Raw genomic sequence first — 23328 nt, forward strand, 5'->3', positions numbered from 1 at the left:
GAAATGACATGAATATGGCAGTGGGCAAATGCATGAAGCGCAGCATAATTTAAAATCACAAGTTTAAAGTTTGTTGATCGCGCGTCTCCACTGAAGCTGAACTCTCCTCCAGTCCTCATTCAATTCACACGGATCGACCATCACGCAGAGAACACGCGATCATGCAGGATACACATGCACACTTCACAAGATCTCACAACTGGATCCGACTAAGTTTGTGAAACTAAATGTTCATTAGTCATTTAAAGATTTGTTTAAATGATATAAATGCATATTTGCTGAATGCTGACGGCAAACAAGAAAGTATTATAATGTTTGCCTTTCTATTACTAATAATATAAAAACAATCGTTATAATACTTTTTGTATACATTTTAATTCCTTTGTTTAACCGTTCTATCTGATTATTAGACCGATTTCTGTCCGTATTAGACATAACTGTTAACGACGACAGCGAACAAGAGGGAGAATGTGGCGCTGCCGTTCTCAGCACCGTCAAAATAAATGTATGGCTCGCTGTCAGAATAAAAGTCCCACCTCGAACGCATCGGCCAAACAGGAAAACTCATCGGCCGATGCCGATATTTAAAAAATGCCAAATATCAGTCGATATATCGGCCTTGGCGATATATCGGTCGACCACTATTATGAACCCCACCGAGCATTTTATTCCGGCCGCATGAATATTCCCTTTTATCCAAAGTGACATTTGCATTCATGCATTCCCTGAGAATCAAACCCATTACTTTGACATTCCAAGCATCATTCTCTGTTTAAACAACTATTTTAAATTAAATTAGATTTTATGATGAACCATTTTATAATTTGAGGAATTTCTGAAAGGAAACACTCCTTTATTGTGTTTATAGTGTGTATATATACTGTATATTTGTAAACCATTAACACTCTAGTAAGAATGTATTTCTCAGTCACTGATAGCCTCGTGGGCAGCGCGTCGACATGTAGCGCCATTGTGCTTTGGCCGTCCCGTGTTCGAGTCCCGGCTCGCGTACCTTTCCCGATCCCATCCCCCCTCTCTCTCCCACTTCGCTTCTTGTCTTACTACTATCCTATCAATAAAAGGCAAAAACGCCAGAAATAAATCTAAAAAAAAAGAAAGAATGTATTTCTCGGGCCGAATGTGGCCTATAGTTTGAATCCCCTGGTTTGCAGCATGACTGTAGCCACTAAAAAGAGAAATGTGACTTCAATTTGAAAGCTTTGTGGCATTAGTTGTGTGCTTTTATGGTAGGATTTGTTTAAAGAGAAATGGGCTCTAATGTAAGACCTAAAAATGAATATGATACTCTGTAATGCATGTGTCTACCTAACATGAAAAGTGTGCGTTTATGTTGGAAGCTGAGATTTATATGTGCGTGACTGAGTGGAAGTGTGATTGTGTATGTTTTGACTAAGCTAATATTTTGTGTATGGGAATTACGTGGCTTTGGAGCTGATCTTTGACCCTTAGTCCTATTTTATGTAGGAGGGTCCCTAATTGAATAACTTGGTATTGTGTGTCTGTATGCGTGTATGATGAATGGCTGTATACATTGAATGTATGTTTGACTTCTGACCCCTCTGTCCTGCGTTTTTTAAAAGAGGAAGTGGTTACATGTTAAATGGACAAGGCCGTGTGGGTAAACGTGCTTATCTGTAAGCAAGTTCTGTCAAGTGTGTGTGCTTCTCTGATTTAAGAATTTAACCTCCAAGTCCTCTTTGACAGGAAAAAATGATCTGTTATAATGGCCCTTTTTCTTCAGGAGACCTCCCTCTGTGGTGTGTGTGAATGTATATGACACATATATAAATATAATATTTAACCTTAAACTGTTTTTCTCTGTCTCTCCTAAAGATAGAAGAGGGAGGAAAGGCAGCTCAGTGTAAGAAGTTGAGAGTGGGGGATGAACTGGTGAACATTAACGGCTCTGCTCTCTACGGCTCCCGTCAAGAAGCTCTCATCCTCATCAAAGGTTCTTACAGGGTTCTCAAAATCGTCGTCCGAAGGTACGCAGACATACAGATATGCTGACTCAAAGAGCAGTAACATTTACCGTTATCTGGCAAATTTTCATAGACAAAATCCAGTCATAGGAATCAATCCACGCAATCAAGAATTTTGCATGAGGGCAAAAATTTCACTTCGCAGACTTCATATCAGGTTCAATTTGTTATGCAAAATCATCACTTTAACTAACAGAAAACTGCTCAGTTTAAAACTAACTTCTGTGTGTGCTTCATACATTGCTACTATATTGACAAAGAACAGTGGACCTATTTTTTGCCCTCAAAAGTTTGATAATGTGATTGCACCTTTCTAGTGAAACTGCCATGTTGACGCAGACACAGACAAATGCATATATGCTAACTTCGGGTGTGCTCACTTTTACCATTGTATGCATATGTTGTATGCTCATATGTTTTTGCACTAATTAGTATGTCCACAATGTGGCAACACTGGCCTAAGCTGTTGTTTCAAAGACAGAACAAGAACAACAACAACAAACTCCGGTAAAAACCATAGATGTGCTTGTGTGAGGAGATTTAAAGTTACCCGCAATTTTTAATGCTAACGTATGCATAAAAAACAAAGGCTTTACAGTGAAACTTCCATTTTGACGGAAGAGAAGTTTTTGTTCAGCAAATTTTCGCAGGTGAAATCCAGTCATTTCAGTAGAAGTCCTGGTTGTTTTGTACAGTTTGTTCAGTTCGTCTTGCAAATTTGCTGCATTGGTTTGAAAGTGATTTCTGCGTGAGCTGTGCTTCGTACTGTACATCGCTACACAATTGACAGTAGACAATAGGCCTTTTTTGGCCACAAAATGTAGCCAAATTTCACTAATGTGGTCACACCTTTATAGTGAAACTACCATTTTGATTTCTAAAACACCACACCTAGAGGATGTGACCAGGATATACAGAGGGAGAGCATCTGCACAGTGGTGAAATCCACCAGTAGCCTCTGATTATGTGCGTGTTGTTTATTTTAGCTGGCGTGATGCGAGTTGATGTCAGCAGAGTTTGGCAGACTTGAGAGTTTTGTCACCCGTGACAGACAAAATTGACTGACACACCCTGTTTGACTCGCTCAGAGTGGCCTGATCCAGGATCAGATCTTCTTATATCGGTATAACTTCTAGTAAGTGTTTAAGCTGTATCCAGGTCAGTAACCACAGGCGTTTTTCCCTTTCCAGGCATGTGGACAGTCAAAAGTGTCATGTGATAGTGCCTCGCTGTATGCAGAGGCGCAGACGAGGCGTCTAACCAACACATACGCACACTCTCAAACATTTGAAGAATTGTATCGATGCATTCACTTGCAACTTGTGATAAATGTTTACCTTTTATTGCTAGATTTATGTGTGCAGGGTAAATGAGGTGCTTTGTGTGTTGTTGTTGAGTCTGGACTGGACGTCCAGTCGGCTGAGTCCAGCACATTCCAGTGTGTTGAGGCCTCACTGCATTAGCAGCTACCAGTGTACATCCCACACACCTCCCTCTTTCATCTTCTTTCTCCTCTCTCACTTATTTATACTGTCCTCCCTTCTTCCTGCTCCATAAACCCACAATCTCCTCTCTTCATTCTTTTAAGCAACAGTTTCAATACTCTACAGCTTTTATAACCTAATTTTCTGTCTTAAATATTCTGAAACATCTCAACATTCTCTAATCTCATTCTATAGCCTCTCAAAATTGTAGTTGTGTAATCTTGTTATACAGTATATCCTCTCAATAGTTTATCATTTTAAAACCTCTCAACATTCTATAACCATCTTTAGCTTCTTAAATTATGTATAACATCATTCCATATGCTCTCAAAAGTTTATCATTTTAAAACCACTCAATATTCTATAATCTCTATGGGTGGGTTGCACCAACATGGATTCAGTTAAACCAAGATTAGAGCTAATCAAGGATTTGTTGATCAGGGTTTTATTTTAAGTCGAGTTGTGTTGCACCACTTAATTTTAAACACAGATTAACAAATCAGGGATTAGAACTCTAACCTGCGATTAAAACCTCCATCTACGATTAATTTTCTCCGCCATGATGGATTTCGCCATTGCAATTGAACAGGAACAATGCTAATATTCATAATTTTTCTTTGCTTACTACCAAACTCTCTTTCTGACATAAAAAGTTGCTCGTGTCAAAAGAGGAAATAAACTTGTAAAATATCTGCCGTCTTAATAAACTGCTATCGTTATTCAAACGGCTGATCAAGCAAGCAATGGATACGTTTCTGGCAGTGCATACGGATTTCATAATCCTGGAAATATATTTATAGTATCAATTAATGGAGTATGTTTTATGACAGCGCCGCCCCGTCCGTTTGATCGCCACCTAGCATCCACGCGTGGAGCGGGTGTGAGAAACAAGAGGCGTGGCCGCGATCATTGGTGCTCACTTCATCATCACCGCTGCCGTTAAATGCTATACAGTATATTTTTCTGTTTTCTTTGTCGTACACCGAGATGAGTGACGGATTCATATCCCGGACTCGATAGCAGACGCGAGTTTACTACGGGCTGCCAAAACCCTCACAATCTGCTGGCTCAATGCGCTTAAATCTTCCTTTTTATTTGTAATAAACACCTGAGACCTCACAACACACCCTCTATTGTTTTCTTTGTTTAATCAGCCACATAATTGTAACTGTAGGTGCACTTTATTTCATTTAAACCTCCTCACCTGTAAGTTTAAAATTAATCCCTAATTGAGATCTAAATCTGAGTTTAAAGTTATGAAGCAACATGATTAAAGTTAATCTATCTTAAATATAAATTAAATCCAGGATCGAGATGATGGTTTAAATGTAATCCTGCTTATTTTTAAACAAGATTTAAAGTTTGGTGCAACGGAATTATTAGATAAACCTTGATTTAATCTAGATTAAAGCTTAATCCTTGTTGGTGCAACCCACCCAAGGAGTATCCATGGCAACACCCTCCTATTCATCCCTGGCCTGCGGAGCCACTCAAAAACAACCATTTCACCCCTGTCGGCCGTTGGCGCGTCATACTCCAGCTGCAATCTCAGATAAATTATTGAACACGGCTTGCAGACAGCTAGAGTGATTCTTAAACCGTTAATTGCTTGTTCTCTCTACATAGAGAAGATTTTTCCGTTTCGTAGTGACCCGACTGCAGACTAGCTGACCTTGTGGGTTTTCAAGTGACTGGTGTTGATAAAGTTGTAGTCTGTTAATAACTGCTAATTAACTGAGAATGAATGCAGCTGTGTTAATGATGCTCAGTGATGTCATTTCTAATTTTAGAGAGGTGATGAATTCTGGAATATCTCGCAAGAACTCTTAAAGTGAATGTAGGCTGACAACAGTATGCTAAGCTTGGATGTATTTGGATGTTATAATGACATTGTGTAGCCGTCCTCTGTTCTGTTTCTCATAAAGCACCCCGAGGTAGCAGCACTTTCAAAAGGAGCTTTTAACGTCCCTGGCCAGTGAGGGTTCACTACTCTGGGCTCTTAATGTAGGTCGAGCTCAGGTGAAGCCCACACATTGCAAGGCTCTTTTTCCACCCCAATAACCCTAGAGACTAGAAACATTTATTAGACTCGTCTTTTAGACCCTCAGTCTCTGAAAGCCTTTTTGGGTTTTTGTCAGAAAGACATTTCAAATTTAAGAAGCTAATTGTAGCCTGTTCAGAGTTCTTCTGATTCATGTGTTTGCGTGTTAGGAGCAATTAGTACTTGCATATTTGGAATGAAAAGTTAAAGGAATAATAAAATAATAATAAAAAAAAAAATATATAATAATTCAGGTTTAAACCTGTATGACTTTTTTTCTTCTGTGGAACATTTAAGGTGATTGTCTGAAAAATATCTACTCTAATTATATGCAAGTGAAAGCAAACTGGGGCTGCTAAGCTCTAAAAGCACCATAAAAGTAACATAAATGTGGTTTATGCCAGTGTTGTTTTAGTATTGTTTATATACTGTTGTAGTGTTTTTTAAGATTTGAATTAGCTTATATTTTTATATTTTCAGTTTTCCTTTTTTAGGTTTAAGTTTTAGTAATTTAATGTGCTTTTGTCATTAGTTTTTTAGAACTATTTCTATTTAGCTTGAGTTTTAGTCATTTTAGTACTTCAAAATAACTTATTTTCAGTTATTTTACATTTTCATTTGTTTTTTCTTATCTAATATTAATATTTTATTTCATTATTTCAGTTCAACCATTTTTAATAGTTTAGTTTTAGTAAACCGTAACAATACTGGTTTATACACTGAATGAGTATTCTTTTTGTGAGGAACAGACTAAAATTTAAGACATTCTTCACTGAAAATCTTGCTATGTTCGTGAGAGGTCATTCAATTAAAGGGGTCCTATTATGCTTTTTCACTTTTTCAACTTTAGTTAGTCTGTAATGTTGCTGTTTGAGCATAAAAAAGATCTGCAAAGTTACAAAGCTCAAAGTTCAATTCAAAAGGAGATATTTTATTCAACAGAAATCACTTTTCAAAAACTACAACGAATGACTCGTTTGGACTACAACGCATATTTTCCGGGATTTGTGATATCACAAATATTGACGAATGGGACGAGACCTGGTTGAGCTGCACTAGAGAAGGCAACGAGTGTTATCACTATGTCCGAGACACGCTAGCTTTCTCAAGGCAGACGAACTTAGAGTGATTACAATCATCCGGGTTTAAATCGCGCTCAAACTGAATTGATTTTGACGCAATATTTACACTGAAGCAGGCAGCTATAGTAAGGGGCATGACATTTCACGACCAGGCGCCGAGTGGCAGCATACACTGGCCCAGCTAACCAATCACAGCACACACTGGCCCAGCTAACCAATCCCAACACACACTGGCCCAGCTAACCAATCACAGCACACACTGGCCTAGCTAACCAATCACAGCACATTTCATATTTCAGAAGGCGGGCCTTCATTTAATACAGGAACTATTCGAGCCGTTCATGCCAGCCTGGGGAGAGAGGTGTTGTTATAATGTAAAATATGTGAAAAATAATGTGTTTTTCGAAAAACCTAGTATGAGAGCCTGTTCTAGTACACCCCCAAAACAAAATCAAGACTTTGTAAAAGAGCATAATAGGACCCCTTTAATCAGTTGATTAATTCTCAAAATGTGTCTGAATGATTCTTTCATAAATTGGACTGATCTAAATACAGAATCTAAAATGAAAAGAATGCATCTCTATAAACTCCTACAGAGAGTCTGAGAATGTTTTGCAATACATTGCATTTTTTTTAAAGGCTAGGTCAAAATTTTAGATTGAGCAGCTTCAGATGCCAATCATTTTTTTGCATTTGTCTGAATAGTTTTAGTGGATGTATTTGTTTATTATTGAATATTTTGCCTCAGTGTTGTTTAATAAAATTTAAGCTGCTTTTAAACCATATTTAAAAGTGCAAAAAAGACATGGCAGTGAATTGAATTGTACATTTAATTTGCACAATTTTTTTTTACTTTGTTCAGATTGTACAGACCACTCCTCTTGTGGGCCCTGACAGCCCTCTGGAGATTATCTACTTTGTGGAAGGAGCTAACGGACAGAGACTTCCCGCCGCAACCACAGCCAACATGCTCAACAGTCTTGATGTGCAGCATGCAGCGATCATCATGGGATACCGCATCCAGGGCATATTAGCACAGCGTGAGCATCCAGACTTGAAATACTTTCAGTTGAAAAAGATCCATGGGAGAGAAACTAAATAACATAACCTTGCAATGAACCAAGACAGTAAAAAACAATGATGAAATGATAATTGAAATGATCCTGATTGATGGTAACATAGCAGGCAGTGGTTTTTGTGGTAGCATTCTTTATTTCTACTGCTCTAAACATCTAAGAGGTGAGTTCAGATAGCGAGACATCTCGAGAGCTCTGCCTTTTTATGTAACATTTATATGTGGCAGGCTTACAACTGCATCACCCACAGCATAAACATTAGATTCATTAGACTAAATTTAGTAGCTTCCTGTTGTGTAACATCTTAGACCTTTGAATTTTAGCTCAAATCTCCGATTACAGTGAACTAAAAAACAGGATATTGTTTTTTGTAAACAAAACATGTTTAGCGAACACCATAGAATGTGTGGAATTTTATATTGGCATTCAAAATATATGCAAATAATCATTTTAAATGACGTTTGAGCCGTTTTAGATATTTGATTGTGCATGCTGTTTCATTATCAAATGCTTAATTAAAGTTCATCTTTAAATTTAGTAACACTAACTGTAAGATTTTTTTATTTTCAAGAAATTAATACTTTTATTTAGTAAGTAGTATGCATTATAGTAAATCAGAATCAGAATCAGAAAGAGCTTTATTGCCAAGGAATTTGTTATAGTGTCACAAGCTTCCAGTACACGGAGACAACAACAACACACAGATAATAAAAATGAGATGTGCATAAAATACACATGCATAAATATAAACCACAAAAAAAGAATAAATTGTATGTACAGGTGTGGTATAGATGGAATAGAATATAAAATAAAAGACGTACAATGTTGTGAGATTAAAATGTATCATAGGTGCCCACAAAAATGAATATAGCACAACTAATGTTAATCAAATTTAATATATCACAAAAATTAAAATAGCACATCTGTTTTCAACATTGAAGAAGACTGGAGTAATGACTGCTGAAAGTTCAGCTTTGCCATCACAGGAAAAAATTAAATGTTTTAAATGTATTCAAATAGAAAACAGTTATTTTAAATTGTAATGATATTTCACAATAGTACTGTTTTTGCTGTACTTTTGTGCAAATAAATATAGCCTTGATGAGCATAAGTGATTTTTCGTGAATCTTTCTTTTTCATAAGTGAAAGATTTAAGAGGTTTTTTTTAACATTAGTGTACATATTGTGCGTAGTCACAGATATTTATACTTCTTTACCCCTGTGTATGTTCAGCTGTGGAAAAACAGGCCTCACCTCCCTCAGACACAGAGAAGACCAACACGTGGATAATCGTAGGAGTGGTGGTCCCCGTGGTGGTGGTCGTCATTATAATAACTATACTGTACTGGAAACTCTGCCGCACTGACAAACTGGAATTCCAGCCAGACACCATGAGCACCGTCCAACAAAGACAGAAGGTGAGAGACAGAAAACGCTGTGCAATGACTCAAATGTAATGAAATGTTTTCTGGGATCCTGAAGCACTGGTTCTCATGAGATTTCTTCTTTCTTTCTAATGTAATGTTCAACTGTAGGCCATGTTGTCATTTTGTTTGGTTTAGTTTTCATGCCTGCTGATGTGTCAGTAATATTGCTAATCAGTCGGTGGGCTCCTGTGAGTCTGAGCTGCTTATCTCGTCTCTCAGAGTGATTTAAATGACTCTGTAGCCGGATGCTTGCCAGCTTTGAAAGATCAGAATTAGGGGATGTGTTTTTTAGTTGGCTATCCACTAATCTACCTATTTACACTCACAGTTATTCTTGGCATTGAGAAGGCTGATTCATTCAGCCAATCAGTTTGTTTAGACAGTTCATTTCAATGATGCTATTCAGTCATTCGTTGAGTCATGAGTCAACCGTTCCCAGTAGTCACTGCGTCAGGTTTGTAGTGAAATAAATGTTTATCTATTCTATCTAATGTTTATCTCTTAACTAATTTTTTCAGTATTTTTATGGGTTGTGTTTTGGCATGAGCAGTGTTGCCAAGTCCGCTGTTTTCCCGTGGACTACTTTATCACTGTTTCATGTCCGCGGATTGAAGCGACCCCAATAATGTGATATTTAGCTCCTGGAATGCAAATTTAACCAGGGGAACCCCTCGAAACTTGGTTAGTTTGGGCTAGTTTTGAGTAGCAATTGGGCAGGTTTTGTTGTGAAAACCTGGCAACCCTGGGCATGAGCTAAGCTACATATTTTCAAAACTGACTAATGAGTAGGTTTTCTGAACGAGTCAGTCTTAAGAAGGTGTAGTTAGGGTTGAAGAGATGTGATGCAGTGGCCACATTTTTTTTTTTATTATATACATTTCATACTTGTTAAATGACTAGCCAATCATTTGTGTGTGTGTGTGTGTGTGTGTGTGTATGTATGTATGTATGTGTATATATATATGTATATACAGTGGGTACGGAAAGTCTTCAGACCCCCTTAAATTTTTCACTCTTTGTTATATTGCAGCCATTTGCTAAAATCATTTAAGTTCATTTTTTTTCCTCATTAATGTACACACAGCACCCCATATTGACAGAAAAATTCACACAAAAAATTTTAATTCTGTCATCACTTACTCACCCTCAAGTTGTTCCAAACCTGTGTGAGTTTTTTCTTCTGTTGAACACAAAAGAAGATATTTTGATTTTAGTTTTTTTCCCCCCAAAATCCAATGTGGTTTACACCCTAGGGTTCTTCAAGTATTTCTTTTGTGTTTTGCATAAGAAAGTAAGTCATGCAGATTTGCAAATGATGACAGAATTTAAATTTTTATGTGAAATATCCCATATTTTTCTATATATATCATATATTTTGCTATTTGCAACACGTTAGGGCCAATTTAGAGCTTCTCTCTCTTTCTTTCTCTTTCTCTCTCTATCTCTATACTTCATTCTTTATCTAACACGCATCCAATCACATCTAAACACTCTTCCTCTCCCATGCTTGTGCAGTCCACCTCTTCATTACAGAAATCCATACAATTTATCCAGAGGTCAATGACTCCTGTCAAGAGCAAAGAGCTTGTAGATAGTAGTGATGAGGAAGAAGAAGAAGAGGGTGAGGAAGAAGAAGAGGAGGAGGGGAGGAAGATGATGAGGAAGAGAGAAGAGAGAAGGTAGAGGAGATGTAGTGTTTTTTAGACTGTAGAATAGTCCTCCAGTTAGTCCCCACACAGAAAAGTATGAGATTCCTCTTCCTCTTTGACCTTCAGTGGTCTGAGGAGTGCTGTCACAGTACCAGTCACTGTCAGTGTCATCTTTTTGGACCATTTTGTAGTTCTCTTTGGACCGTGTTGACATGAGAATGCTCACCAAAGCTGCATTTATTTGATACAGTAAGAACAGTAGTATTGTGAAATAATATTACAGTTTGAAATAACTGTTTTCCATTGAAATACTTTTAAAATGTAATTTATTCCTGTGATGGCAAAGCTGAATTTTTAGCATCATTACTCCAGTCTTCAGCGTCACACAGTCTTTCAGAAATCATTCTAATATGCTGATTTGGGGCTCAAGAAATATTTCTTAATTATCATTGGTAAAACAGATTTCAAACAAACTTCACAAGAACAGTATTTAATTTAATTAGATTTTTTTTTGTAACAAATAAATGTCTTTACTGTCACTTTAGATTATTTCAGTGTGTCTTTGCTGAAATGAATATTTGTTTTTGTTTTTTTGTTTTTTTAAGTACTGACTCCAAACTTTTGAATGGTTCTTTAGTTAATTATCAGTTGTTTGCTGCCTCCTTAAGTACGACGAATCATAGCATTCATAGTCATACTAATCATAGTATGATTCCCATTCCTAAATGTGTTTGTAGTACCATCAAAAATAGTGTGTGAAAACAGTTAATATCAACATGTCAGTCATCTGATGGAATCTGACTTGACGGGAACGCAAGCAACTTTTTATTATCACCCTCGTCCAAATCAGAAACCTGTCAGAAGCATAAGGAAAAAAGAAAGTATTGAGGAGGAAGAAGAGGAGGAGAAAGAAGAAAAGGCCAAAGAAGAACCCAAGAAAGCTATAAAGAAGCCTTTGTCGTACAGTATGAGAAGGCCAGAGGTATCTGTACAGTACAGTATGGATAACAGTGCAGTGATGTATTTTCTAGAATGCAGCAGTTTGTCCTAGATATAGTATTTGTAATTGCTGTTAATCTCCCTTTGTGACAATGATAACGAGCAATTGGGGGAAAAAACATGTTATCTCAACAACAGATGCATGTATTTGAATGTGTCAAGAATAATCTGTCTCTGGCCATTTGGTCTAAGCATGTACCGCTTTGACTGTGTTGTGGCCTAGATTTGGTTACAGCAGCAATACAGGCAAACAGAAACGAGATAAGAGCTTTTTTTTATCACAAACAGAATTTGTCCAAACAGCTTAATTTGCATTTACTTTACTTTACTTTTACTTTGTCATTTAGCAGACGCTTTTATCCAAAACGACTTACAAATAAGAAAAAGTAATTAAAACTAAAAGCTAAAACTCTATAAATACTATATATATACACACATTTAAGAAAATAAAATAAATTAAATAAAAATGACAAATGCATACAACATTTCAAAACTAAAACATTTAAATGAAAACAAAAAAATAAAGCTAAAAACAATTCAAAAATATTAAAAGAACAAAAGGTATGAGTATAATAATGATTCTAACATAACACTAAGCCAAACACCAAAAAACAACTACATATGTGTATGTACAGCCGCACACATATACATGTACATATATAAATACATTAAATATATATATTATTTCATTTCCATTTTGTATGTTGAAGTACTGAAATAACTCAAAATAAATAAAAGTAAAACGCCTATATAGACATAATAAAAAAACTAATAAAATGACAACATTACTACAACTGTAACTAAAACTAAAATAGATAACTAATACAAATCAAAGTATATTTGAAAGGGAATGTGATAGGGAAACGGAAATAGACGTACTCCCAGAAGATGAGCATATTTCAGTGTATCCGTCTCTATTGTGCCGGTACACACGACACAAAAGAACCCAGCTTTTGCATTTTTCATAAATGTCTGTGTTTTCTGGCAATATATGAAACATAGAATTAAATCTGATCTGCTGTGAAACCTCTGCACAGTTTGTTTGATCTGGAAAATTATAAAACAAACATCGGTGATTCATCAGCATTAAAGAAACCGTTCACCCAAAAATGAAAATCCTGTCATCATTTATTGACCCTCAAGTCTATACTATTTTTGTTTTTCTTTGAGCACAAAAAAGAGAGTTTTTTTCCCACACAATGTCTAGGCTCTTCTTTTCCAAACAAAGAACGTGGATGGTGGCTTATGTTAACTCCTGCGTATCATAAAAGAAGTCCCAATGGCGAATAAGCCTTCTGATGTCTTTGTGTGATGAACAGACAGAAATGATTTATTAATCTTCCCCTGCATTTGGGATTTTAATTGTTGCGACTAGTTAATTGAGTCAGACTGAATTACTGAAACAACCAATTCATCTGAAAGATTCATCTCAAGTCTGAATCCGACATCAAACATAGAATTAAATCTGATCCGCTGTGAAACCTCTGCACAGTTTGTTTGATCTGGAAAATTATAAAACAAACATCGGTGATTCATCAGCATTAAAGAAACCGTTCACCCAAAAATGAAAATCCTGTCATCATTTATTGACCCTCAAGTCTATACTATTTTTGTTTTTCTTTGAGCACAAAAAAGAGAGTTTTTTTTCCCACACAATGTCTAGGCTCTTCTTTTCCAAACAAAGAACGTGGATGGTGGCTTATGTTAACTCCTGCGTATCATAAAAGAAGTCCCAATGGCGAATAAGCCTTCTGATGTCTTTGTGTGATGAACAGACAGAAATGATTTATTAATCTTCCCCTGCATTTGGGATTTTAATTGTTGCGACTAGTTAATTGAGTCAGACTGAATTACTGAAACAACCAATTCATCTGAAAGATTCATCTCAAGTCTGAATCCGACATTACTTCTCTCGTGAATGCACCAAGGAGAGCAATGTCAAGATTTTCAATTAATTAAGACTTGATTTTCAGTCTGTGTGTCACATACAGTTATCATCTGGGTTCAGACAACTAGGAACATAGTACTTGAGTCATATAAACCACTTTTGCTATGCTGTTTTTTCTGTTTTGTTTTGATCATTTTTGATCCAGTTCTCATTCACTTTTATTACACTGAAAAAAAAAGTGGCCAGGATATTCTTCAAAAAAATTTAACTTTTTGAAAGAAAAGAAAGTCAGTCATACAGGCTTGAAATGGCATGGAGGTTTTTTTTTATTTTTATGAATTTTCATTTTGGGTGGACTGTACCTTTAAATCTATTTCTTTAAGTCTTCACTGAATTTCTTTGGCTGCTGCTAGCCTTTGAAAAAGCCAGTGAGAATTAGCTTTCTCTGCTGTTTGTTTGGCTCATTTAATCTTTCATAGTGCGGCAGAAAGACAGGCTATTACAGCCCGTCTAGCTGGTCTGGCCCGCGGACCTCTAATCAAGTGCATCCATTTTCAATGCTCACTCTTCTCAGTGTCTCTTTGAGAGTCAGTTACTGTCCTCTTGCTCAATTTATTCTTATGACACTGTGTCAATCTGTGGATTATAGAAATTCATATTCTGTCTTTATGCCTCGTGTAGATGCGCTTTGACATTGACATCTCTGGACTAAAGCCTGACCTAATTCTGTCTAGTGTTTGTGAGCAGATTTAAATAAACATTTAGTCAATTAACTTTCATCCCTCACTCCCCTTCGCAGTCCCTCCGTTTCCTTCACAAACATCGCTCTGCTTTAATTTTGATTCTCCAAATTGAAGGTTCTAACGTTTTCCTCTCTCTGGGGTGGTGGTCTTTAGCTGCAGGTGCCCAGCGTGAAGGGTTTTGACTTTGCCAAGCTGCACATGGGCCAGCACAGTAAGGATGATCTCCTGGTCATCCAGGAGCCGTTGCCACTTCCTGTGGCCGCCAAGGAACAGAGTCCAGCTGAGAACGCAGAGGTGCCCACACCAAAGTCCAAAGCCTCCCGCAATGGCCAGCGGCGCAGGGGCCAGTATGTCTGATAAATGTTTCTTTGATATTCAAGATCAAACATTTTACACACAGAGTTTTTGGTAACAATTTACAATGAGGTTCCATTTGTTCAACCTCATTAATTGACTACATTAGTTAAAATGAACAATGAACACTACATTTACAGCATTTTTCATTTTTGGTTGATTTCATTTGTTATACATTTTTTAAAATCAACCGTTATATTTGTTAACATTAGTTAACTACATTTAGTTCAAATGACCTAACAATGAACAATATACATCTACAGCATTTATTAATCTTATTAGTTTTTTTTATTTCTTTCACTTTCTTTCAATTCATTTTTTAAAATCAAGTTAATCAAGTTAACATTAGTTAACTACATGAGTAAACATGACCTAACAATGAGCAATGCATATACAGTATTTATTGATCTATTGGTTTATTATTGATTTATTGAAGTTAATTTCATTGAATTTACAAGTGCATTTTTAAAATCATTTGTTTAGTTAATATTTAGTTAATGCACTATGAACGCGAACAATGAAAATTGTATTTTTATTAACTAACACATTAACTAATGTTAATTAATGCTCTAAGATAAAGTATTGCTCATTGTTAGTTCATGTTCACTAATAAATTAACTGAAGGTACCCTGTTGTAAGGTTTTACCTGTTTTAAAACACAAACTAGTATCAAAAAATCCACCTAAAATAACAAAGTGGTTCTGTTTTGCATTTCGCTGCAGTAACTTCATATTAAAATAACTTGTTAATTTATTTAAAGGCAGGAATGTAGCTAAGAGTGAGGCGACTGCTGATCAATAGAAAGCTTTTTAAAAGGATTACATCTCGCACTCTAATCAATAGAAGGGTCCTAGGGATGAAATTACAGCATGATCTCATGTCTTGTAAATATTACAAGTACCTGAAACCTTGTTACAAATAGACAGAAGATATGTAATTCTTATATATTCTTTACTGCTTAAATGGAATAATCCATATTTCTGGACTGTATTTAAAATAAAGATGTAAATACAGATTGAAAATAAAATAAAACAAAAATAAATCAATAAATAATAAAAAAATTTGTGTACGTGCATTAGTAACACATACCAACTAGTCTAAGCTTAAATAACCAGTCAGAGATAAATAAATTCCTAGTAATTAAGATAGTTAGTAAGTCAAAAGGCTGTTGACTAAAAGGTTAGTGAATAGGTAATGGACTCATGACCAAGTCATGAACCTTTGTGTGGTCGCATTAGATCTGAAAGTGCTGTTTAGAAGCATGACCGGTTTAGGTCATCCTCCTCTTGCTTTTACCCTGGAGACCCTTGCCTCATCAAAACTGGATGAAGGGTAAATATCTATCAGGATGAGGATGTCATGATTCTGAGGAGTTTGCTCATGTTTGTCTTGAATTAGATCCAAGGACTATGCAAAGTTAAAACGAGCATAAATGCATAAATGAATGTATAGTAATTGCATTGAATTGCGTTCATTGTTTTGAAACATGCGGTCTTTACAATGTCATCAAAAGACATTTTGGTGATATGATTTGGATGGAATAAGGGCAAAAGCATAATGTTTTCATAGCATGCTTTAAAATTAAAATATTTTATGTTGTGTCTTTTGCTTAGGATTTCTCCATCCGAGGGCGACTCCATAGGCAGTGATCCACCCAGCGACAGAGGGTCACCTGAGGAGGGCATTAGACCCGCGGGTCTGCCCATCGATCTAAAGCAACCACATAAACCAGCCATCAATGGATTAAATGGTAAGTTTGCACACATTTTGACTGGCAATACAGTCGTATATTGATATTGCAATTATTTTTCTCATACTATTGAATTGCAGAGAGATTGAATCTGGTCCCATGTATTTGACACATTTGCAATTGTGTGCTACCTAATTGTGATATGACCGATCCTGACATGTACCACAGTATGCATGACATCATGAAATTGTTAATATATCCCATGAAGGACTGGGAGTGCTACAAATAATGAATCTACTTATTAGTTAATAATAATAATATAAATATCATTTTTATGAGGTAGATGTTTAGAATTTTTTACTTAAATGTCGTCTTATAACTTAAGAAATTAAATTCATGTTTAAAAATATAGTTAAATGTAACAATAAAAGTGTTTTATTGTTTGCTAAAACTGTTACAAATATTTTTTGTTAATTGAAATAAAGCTGAAGCAAAATCAGATGTAAATATTAGATGAAAACCTTAAAATTAGAGTTCAAAGTATTGAAGTACTAACATGAAAATGAATTAAAGCTAAATAGAAACCTTTGTAAAAGTTGATAAAAATAGCAAAAGCACATAACAAATGACTAAACTTAAAATGGAAAAAGATGTACAAATAAAAGCTACTTTATAAATACTATTATGATATATAAATAATACTTAAATAACATTGCAATAAAATAAATCATTTTTAAATGTAACTTTTACATTTAATGACTAAAATGCTTTTCTTAATCCATTTTTACATTTATTTTTACCTAACAAAATGTAATTGGACAGTTTACGTGTGGGGGCAACCAATGAAATTTTGAATGAATATTAAGACAAGCCCCTTTTGTTTTGTTTTGTTTTTTGTTTGTTGACTGCCAAGACAGGCAAATGATTCCTTGGTTTTATTAAGAGACAGTCCTACTCCTCCATAATAGCCAGTGGAAAAGAACATGTGATGTAAGATGGACAGAAAGGGGAAAGTAATAAAACCTGTCTTTCAGCTGAAGATTTGTGGCTCTTCCTCTTGATTTCCTCTCTAGTCAGCTCAGCCCCATTCATCCTCCCTCCTTTGTGAAGAATGACTAACCTTTGTCTTTACTCTTGGCTGCTTGGGTTTTTTTTCCACTCTCTTGCTCTCTTTGCCTTTATCTCTCTCTGTGTGTGTTCTTTTCTTGTCAAACAGTGCCTGTGGCGATGACCCTCTCAACACTCATTTCTGCTTTACCAGACTAAATAGGCTACAGTCTGACTAGCCAAGAAATGACATGGAATTCAGTCGTAGCACCTCACATTCTCTCTCCCTGTCTGATGGCTGTTCCCTTTTAACGCCCTTCCCTTTCAGAAAATCCTTTTCATCCTCCTCTTCTCAAGATTACATTCCAGTGATAACAGTGTTTTCAAAGACAAAATACTGTCTTACCCAGTATTCCACTCAAACATGCTTTTACATATAACTTATGCTATATTCCATCTCAATCTCTAGTACATCAGCCATCATTTAACTTTTCTCTCTCTCTTTTACACTCCCTCCATCCATTCATCCATGTGTTACTGACTCACAGGGAAGAATAATAGAATTGGTAAGAGTGGTGCTAATTTGTACAGTAGCATTAGATTTCATAGTTCTTATTTTTCATGGGCATATTTTTCTTGAACGTCATCCTGCTGCATTTTTTTAAACAATGTATCATCCTCCCAGCCTTGAGGTCTTTCACATTTTATTTAAAATGAGTCTCTTTAGAATCAGTAAGACGCTGCCCCCATCTGGTCTAAAATGATACTCAAGAAGATTTTCTGATTGATTACTGTGCATGTCTGCTTTGTTAGTTATGGGCACATATGAGGCTGGCTTTAGTTTGACAGTGTAGAACGCATATGTTTATGAATTGTTTAATATATATGTGTGTGCAAACATAATATACAGTGGCCTCAAAACATATACGTGACAGCGTCATGTATGAATTTCATTGCATTATTTAAAAAACCGTATTATTTAAAAAATACTTTATTGGATGATGATTGATAAAAATGAATAACAAACAAAAGTTTCAATTAAAATATTTCTGAAAAATGTGTAATTATTTGTAGATGCCAGTATTTTTTTTTTGTCTGTGCAATGAAATTAATACATTTTATTTTCCCAACTACTTTCGGGACCGTTTTACAAAAATGTAACAAATAATACTAAACAATAAAAATATAATCATACTGTGTATCACATAGTCCCTTATGCTTACCAAGGCAGTAGTATTTTGAAATATTGTGAACCATTTTTAATTTTAATAAATTTTAACATGTCATTTATTTCTGTGATGGCAAAGCTTCCAGTCTTCAGTGTCACGTGATCCTTTAGAAATCATTCTAGTATTGTGATTTGGTGCTCAATCAGTTTTCAGTGTTGAAAACAGTTGTGCTGTTAATGCATCCTTGCTGAATAAAAATATTAATTTCCTTCAAAAAAATTACTGACCCCAAGCTTCTGAATGGCCAGTTGCACATGTGAAGACTGACACTCTGTTATATTTGTCCCTGTAGGTCCACCCCCAATGAATGGCATGGATGAGCCCTTATCTTCAGCCTCCATTTTTGAGCATGTGGACCGAATGTCCCGCCCAACTGACGGCCCTAAGAAATGACATGGAATTCAGTCGTAGCACCTCACATTCTCTCTCCCTGTCTGATGGCTGTTCCCTTTTAACGCCCTTCCCTTTCGGAAAATCCTTTTCATCCTCCTCTTCTCAAGATTACATTCCAGTGATAACAGTGTTTTCAAAGACAAAATACTGTCTTACCCAGTATTCCACTCAAACATGCTTTTACATATAACTTATGCTATATTCCATCTCAATCTCTAGTACATCAGCCATCATTTAACTTTTCTCTCTCTCTTTTACACTCCCTCCATCCATTCATCCATGTGTTACTGACTCACAGGGAAGAATAATAGAATTGGTAAGAGTGGTGCTAATTTGTACAGTAGCATTAGATTTCATAGTTCTTATTTTTCATGGGCATATTTTTCTTGAACGTCATCCTGCTGCATTTTTTTAAACAATGTATCATCCTCCCAGCCTTGAGGTCTTTCACATTTTATTTAAAATGAGTCTCTTTAGAATCAGTAAGACGCTGCCCCCATCTGGTCTAAAATGATACTCAAGAAGATTTTCTGATTGATTACTGTGCATGTCTGCTTTGTTAGTTATGGGCACATATGAGGCTGGCTTTAGTTTGACAGTGTAGAACGCATATGTTTATGAATTGTTTAATATATATGTGTGTGCAAACATAATATACAGTGGCCTCAAAACATATACGTGACAGCGTCATGTATGAATTTCATTGCATTATTTAAAAAACCGTATTATTTAAAAAATACTTTATTGGATGATGATTGATAAAAATGAATAACAAACAAAAGTTTCAATTAAAATATTTCTGAAAAATGTGTAATTATTTGTAGATGCCAGTATTTTTTTTTTTGTCTGTGCAATGAAATTAATACATTTTATTTTCCCAACTACTTTCGGGACCGTTTTACAAAAATGTAACAAATAATACTAAACAATAAAAATATAATCATACTGTGTATCACATAGTCCCTTATGCTTACCAAGGCAGTAGTATTTTGAAATATTGTGAACCATTTTTAATTTTAATAAATTTTAACATGTCATTTATTTCTGTGATGGCAAAGCTTCCAGTCTTCAGTGTCACGTGATCCTTTAGAAATCATTCTAGTATTGTGATTTGGTGCTCAATCAGTTTTCAGTGTTGAAAACAGTTGTGCTGTTAATGCATCCTTGCTGAATAAAAATATTAATTTCCTTCAAAAAAATTACTGACCCCAAGCTTCTGAATGGCCAGTTGCACATGTGAAGACTGACACTCTGTTATATTTGTCCCTGTAGGTCCACCCCCAATGAATGGCATGGATGAGCCCTTATCTTCAGCCTCCATTTTTGAGCATGTGGACCGAATGTCCCGCCCAACTGACGGCCCTAAACGCCCTCCTAATAAAATCCAGCTCATCGCCATGCAGCCGATGCCAGCCCTGCCCTTACCCAGCTTTACAGCCAATGACAGAGCAGCAGAGAAGACCAAGCTCAACAAAGAGGTATCCTTCACCACATCTAATCCACATTCATTTTATATGGCTTCTCCTTAGGGACCCATTCCAAACTTCAAGGTCCCTTTGGTCATGAATTTGATTCACAGTGTCTAAAAGCTCAATCACCAATAATCAATATGTGCTTCTCATTGACTCCAAGATCATTGACTTTTCTTTCTCCTCCAGATCCAGGTGGCTTTACGGCACAAGTCTGAGATCGAGCATCATCGCAATAAGATCCGCCTGAGGGCCAAAAGGAAAGGCCATTACGACTTCCCTGCTATGGATGATCTCATCGATGGTCTTGGCGACCCCAAAGAGCAGGACCGAATCTACCAGAGGGCCCAGATGCAGATTGACAAGATACTTGATCCAGATATTCACATGCCCTCACTGTACACTGAGCCCAAGAAAAGGTACAAAGGGCCTGCAACTGATAATTAGACTAGTCCTGAACACAGAATTAAGGCCTGTTCTGACCAATTCTGTATTTTCTACACAAAATCATGCCCACATGCAAAAATGTATCTCTATGATCCCCTTAAATATCATACTGTGATGTTCTAGAACTGTTCCATGGGGGCAAAAAACTATGGATCAAGAAAGTTTTCATGTAACGTGAACATTTAAAGCCCAAATGCTCACTCAAAAGTGTTTGTGTGTGTTTTGCAGCAACAGAGGGAAGCGTTCTCCTAAACAGAGAAGGAAACAACAGATGAACGGTGATCTGACAGATGCTGACCGAGATAGACTCATAACGACGGACAGCGATGGGACATATAGGAAATACCCAGGAGTCAATAACATTGCATATGTGGTCAGTGTCCTGAAGAGAACTGTATATTTTTCTCTCTCACTACACTGTACTTCTGCATGTGACTGTGTAATCAACTCCACGCTGTTTCTTCCCATTCTTTCCATATATTTGTAATTCAAAACATTTTGTAATCAGCTCCATGTAGTGAATTAGCAGGTGCAAATTTCCTACATTTTTGAGAACATACTGAATAATTTTTGGTTGGATTTAATTTAGCTTATTTAAAGGTTTACTTATACTACCATTGAAAAGTTTGAGCTCAATCAGATGTTTTTGTTTTTTTATTTTAAGAAATGTATTTTATTCAGCAAGGATGCTTTAATTTGATCAAAAGTGTCAGTATGGATTTACAAAAGATTTCTATTTCAAATAAATGCTTTTTTAGGTATAGGATTTTCAACATTGATAATAAAAAAAAATATTTCTTCAGACATTAAATCAGCATATTAGAAGGATTTCTGAAAGATCATGTGACACTAAAGACTGGTGAAAATTCAGCTTTGCCCACACGGGAATAAATTACATTTTAAAATATATGTAGGTAGAAACCAGTTATCTAAACTTGTAATAATATTTCATAAACTTACTGTCTTGTAATCTTAATATAATCTTAATATTTCATATCTTACTCAATTTTTGAACAAGTAAATCCAGCCTTATCGAGCATATATATTTGTTTATATTTTGCAGTCGGACCCAGACCAGGGTCCCGAGCACCATAGCCCATCCCCGACTGATGATGTGTTCCACAGTCCAATTTCTCCTCCTGGCCACCTTCCTCCACCACCCCCCTATCTGCCTCCTCAGCCATCTATAGAGGAGGCCCGGCAGCAAATGCACTCTCTATTGGACGATGCCTTTGCCCTCGTATCACCTTCGTCTCAGGGCAGCACAGCTGGCATCACTCTGCCTGGGGTTGGGCTTGACCCTGGACCCCCACCTGCCTCGAGCCCACCATCCCGTGGCCCACGGCCTTGGGGCCCAGGATACCTGCCCTTGAATCCCTACACAGGGGTGAGAACAATCTGCTGTGCTTGGGTATAGAGATTTGAACAAACTGTTTATGCTAAGCATTTGGCTCGTAAATCGTTCTGTGCAGTTGTGAATGATACCTCAAATTGTGTGGTTGGTTAAGGAGAGATGTTATTATTTTCTAAGCGATTAGACGTTTGATTTTCTTTGTCTTGAGAACGCATCCTGTCTGAGAATCCACTAGATGATCCACATTCATGTGATTTAAAAAGCACATGATGAAAGCTGATGTATTACTGTTTTCTTTATACAGTCCATTACTTAAATTATTTCCCCTTGTCTAAATATTCAGTCAAACTAGACGTCACGCTCCATTCACTTCCATTCAGACCGGAGACTCATGCATATGTGAAGAAGCTCCATCTTCTGTTGCTTATCAAGTGGCTTCACAGTATTATAATTTACATTATGAATAGTAATTTTGCTGCAGATTACTCACAACGGTGTAATTAAATTATTGGTGTTTTTAACTTAAAGTTACCAAAGGATGTGTAGGACAGCAAAGGTAATCTAAAAATACCAGAAATGAAAATTCACAATTAAATATCCAACATCGGTCTATATGATTTTTTATTTTTTTTTAAATCTATAATATTGGCTGGTAACCATTATGGGTCCATCACAACTCAAAGCTCAGTTAAGCTGCAAAAATGGGACATTTAGAAATGCAAAGGGAATTGACATCACAACCATGAGCATATTAATATATGACCGTCCATATTTACATGTCAATGTTCAAGCATGCATAAAGCATGTATAAATCAATTTTTTCAATCCAGAGATGCAGTGACTAAGTGCACTTGTGATTTCTGGTTATGGTGGTTTGATTCAATCAGTTGATTTGTTAATTTCATTATAAATGTGTTTTGATGTGTGTTAAACCGTGCTAGAGTGATTTTAAG

At 36.2% G+C, this 23328-nt stretch overlaps 1 protein-coding gene across 1 annotated transcript in view; it reads left to right on the forward strand.

The window, feature by feature from the left end:
- LOC107587023 (UPF0606 protein KIAA1549) overlaps positions 1-23328 on the forward strand; it is a 72986-nt gene that overhangs the window by 45931 nt on the left and 3727 nt on the right. Inside the window, exons 9-17 of the mRNA XM_016274623.1 lie at positions 7473-7650; positions 8920-9104; positions 14546-14739; positions 16360-16496; positions 18032-18049; positions 20378-20583; positions 20764-20993; positions 21250-21394; positions 22085-22408. Of these exons, the coding sequence (XP_016130109.1) occupies positions 7473-7650; positions 8920-9104; positions 14546-14739; positions 16360-16496; positions 18032-18049; positions 20378-20583; positions 20764-20993; positions 21250-21394; positions 22085-22408 (1617 nt within the window). The remainder of the gene's footprint in view (positions 1-7472; positions 7651-8919; positions 9105-14545; positions 14740-16359; positions 16497-18031; positions 18050-20377; positions 20584-20763; positions 20994-21249; positions 21395-22084; positions 22409-23328) is intronic.

Source organism: Sinocyclocheilus grahami, unplaced genomic scaffold (genome assembly GCF_001515645.1).
Source record: "Sinocyclocheilus grahami isolate Dianchi unplaced genomic scaffold, SAMN03320097.WGS_v1.1 scaffold88.1, whole genome shotgun sequence".
NCBI classification, from domain to species: Eukaryota; Metazoa; Chordata; class Actinopteri; order Cypriniformes; family Cyprinidae; genus Sinocyclocheilus; species Sinocyclocheilus grahami.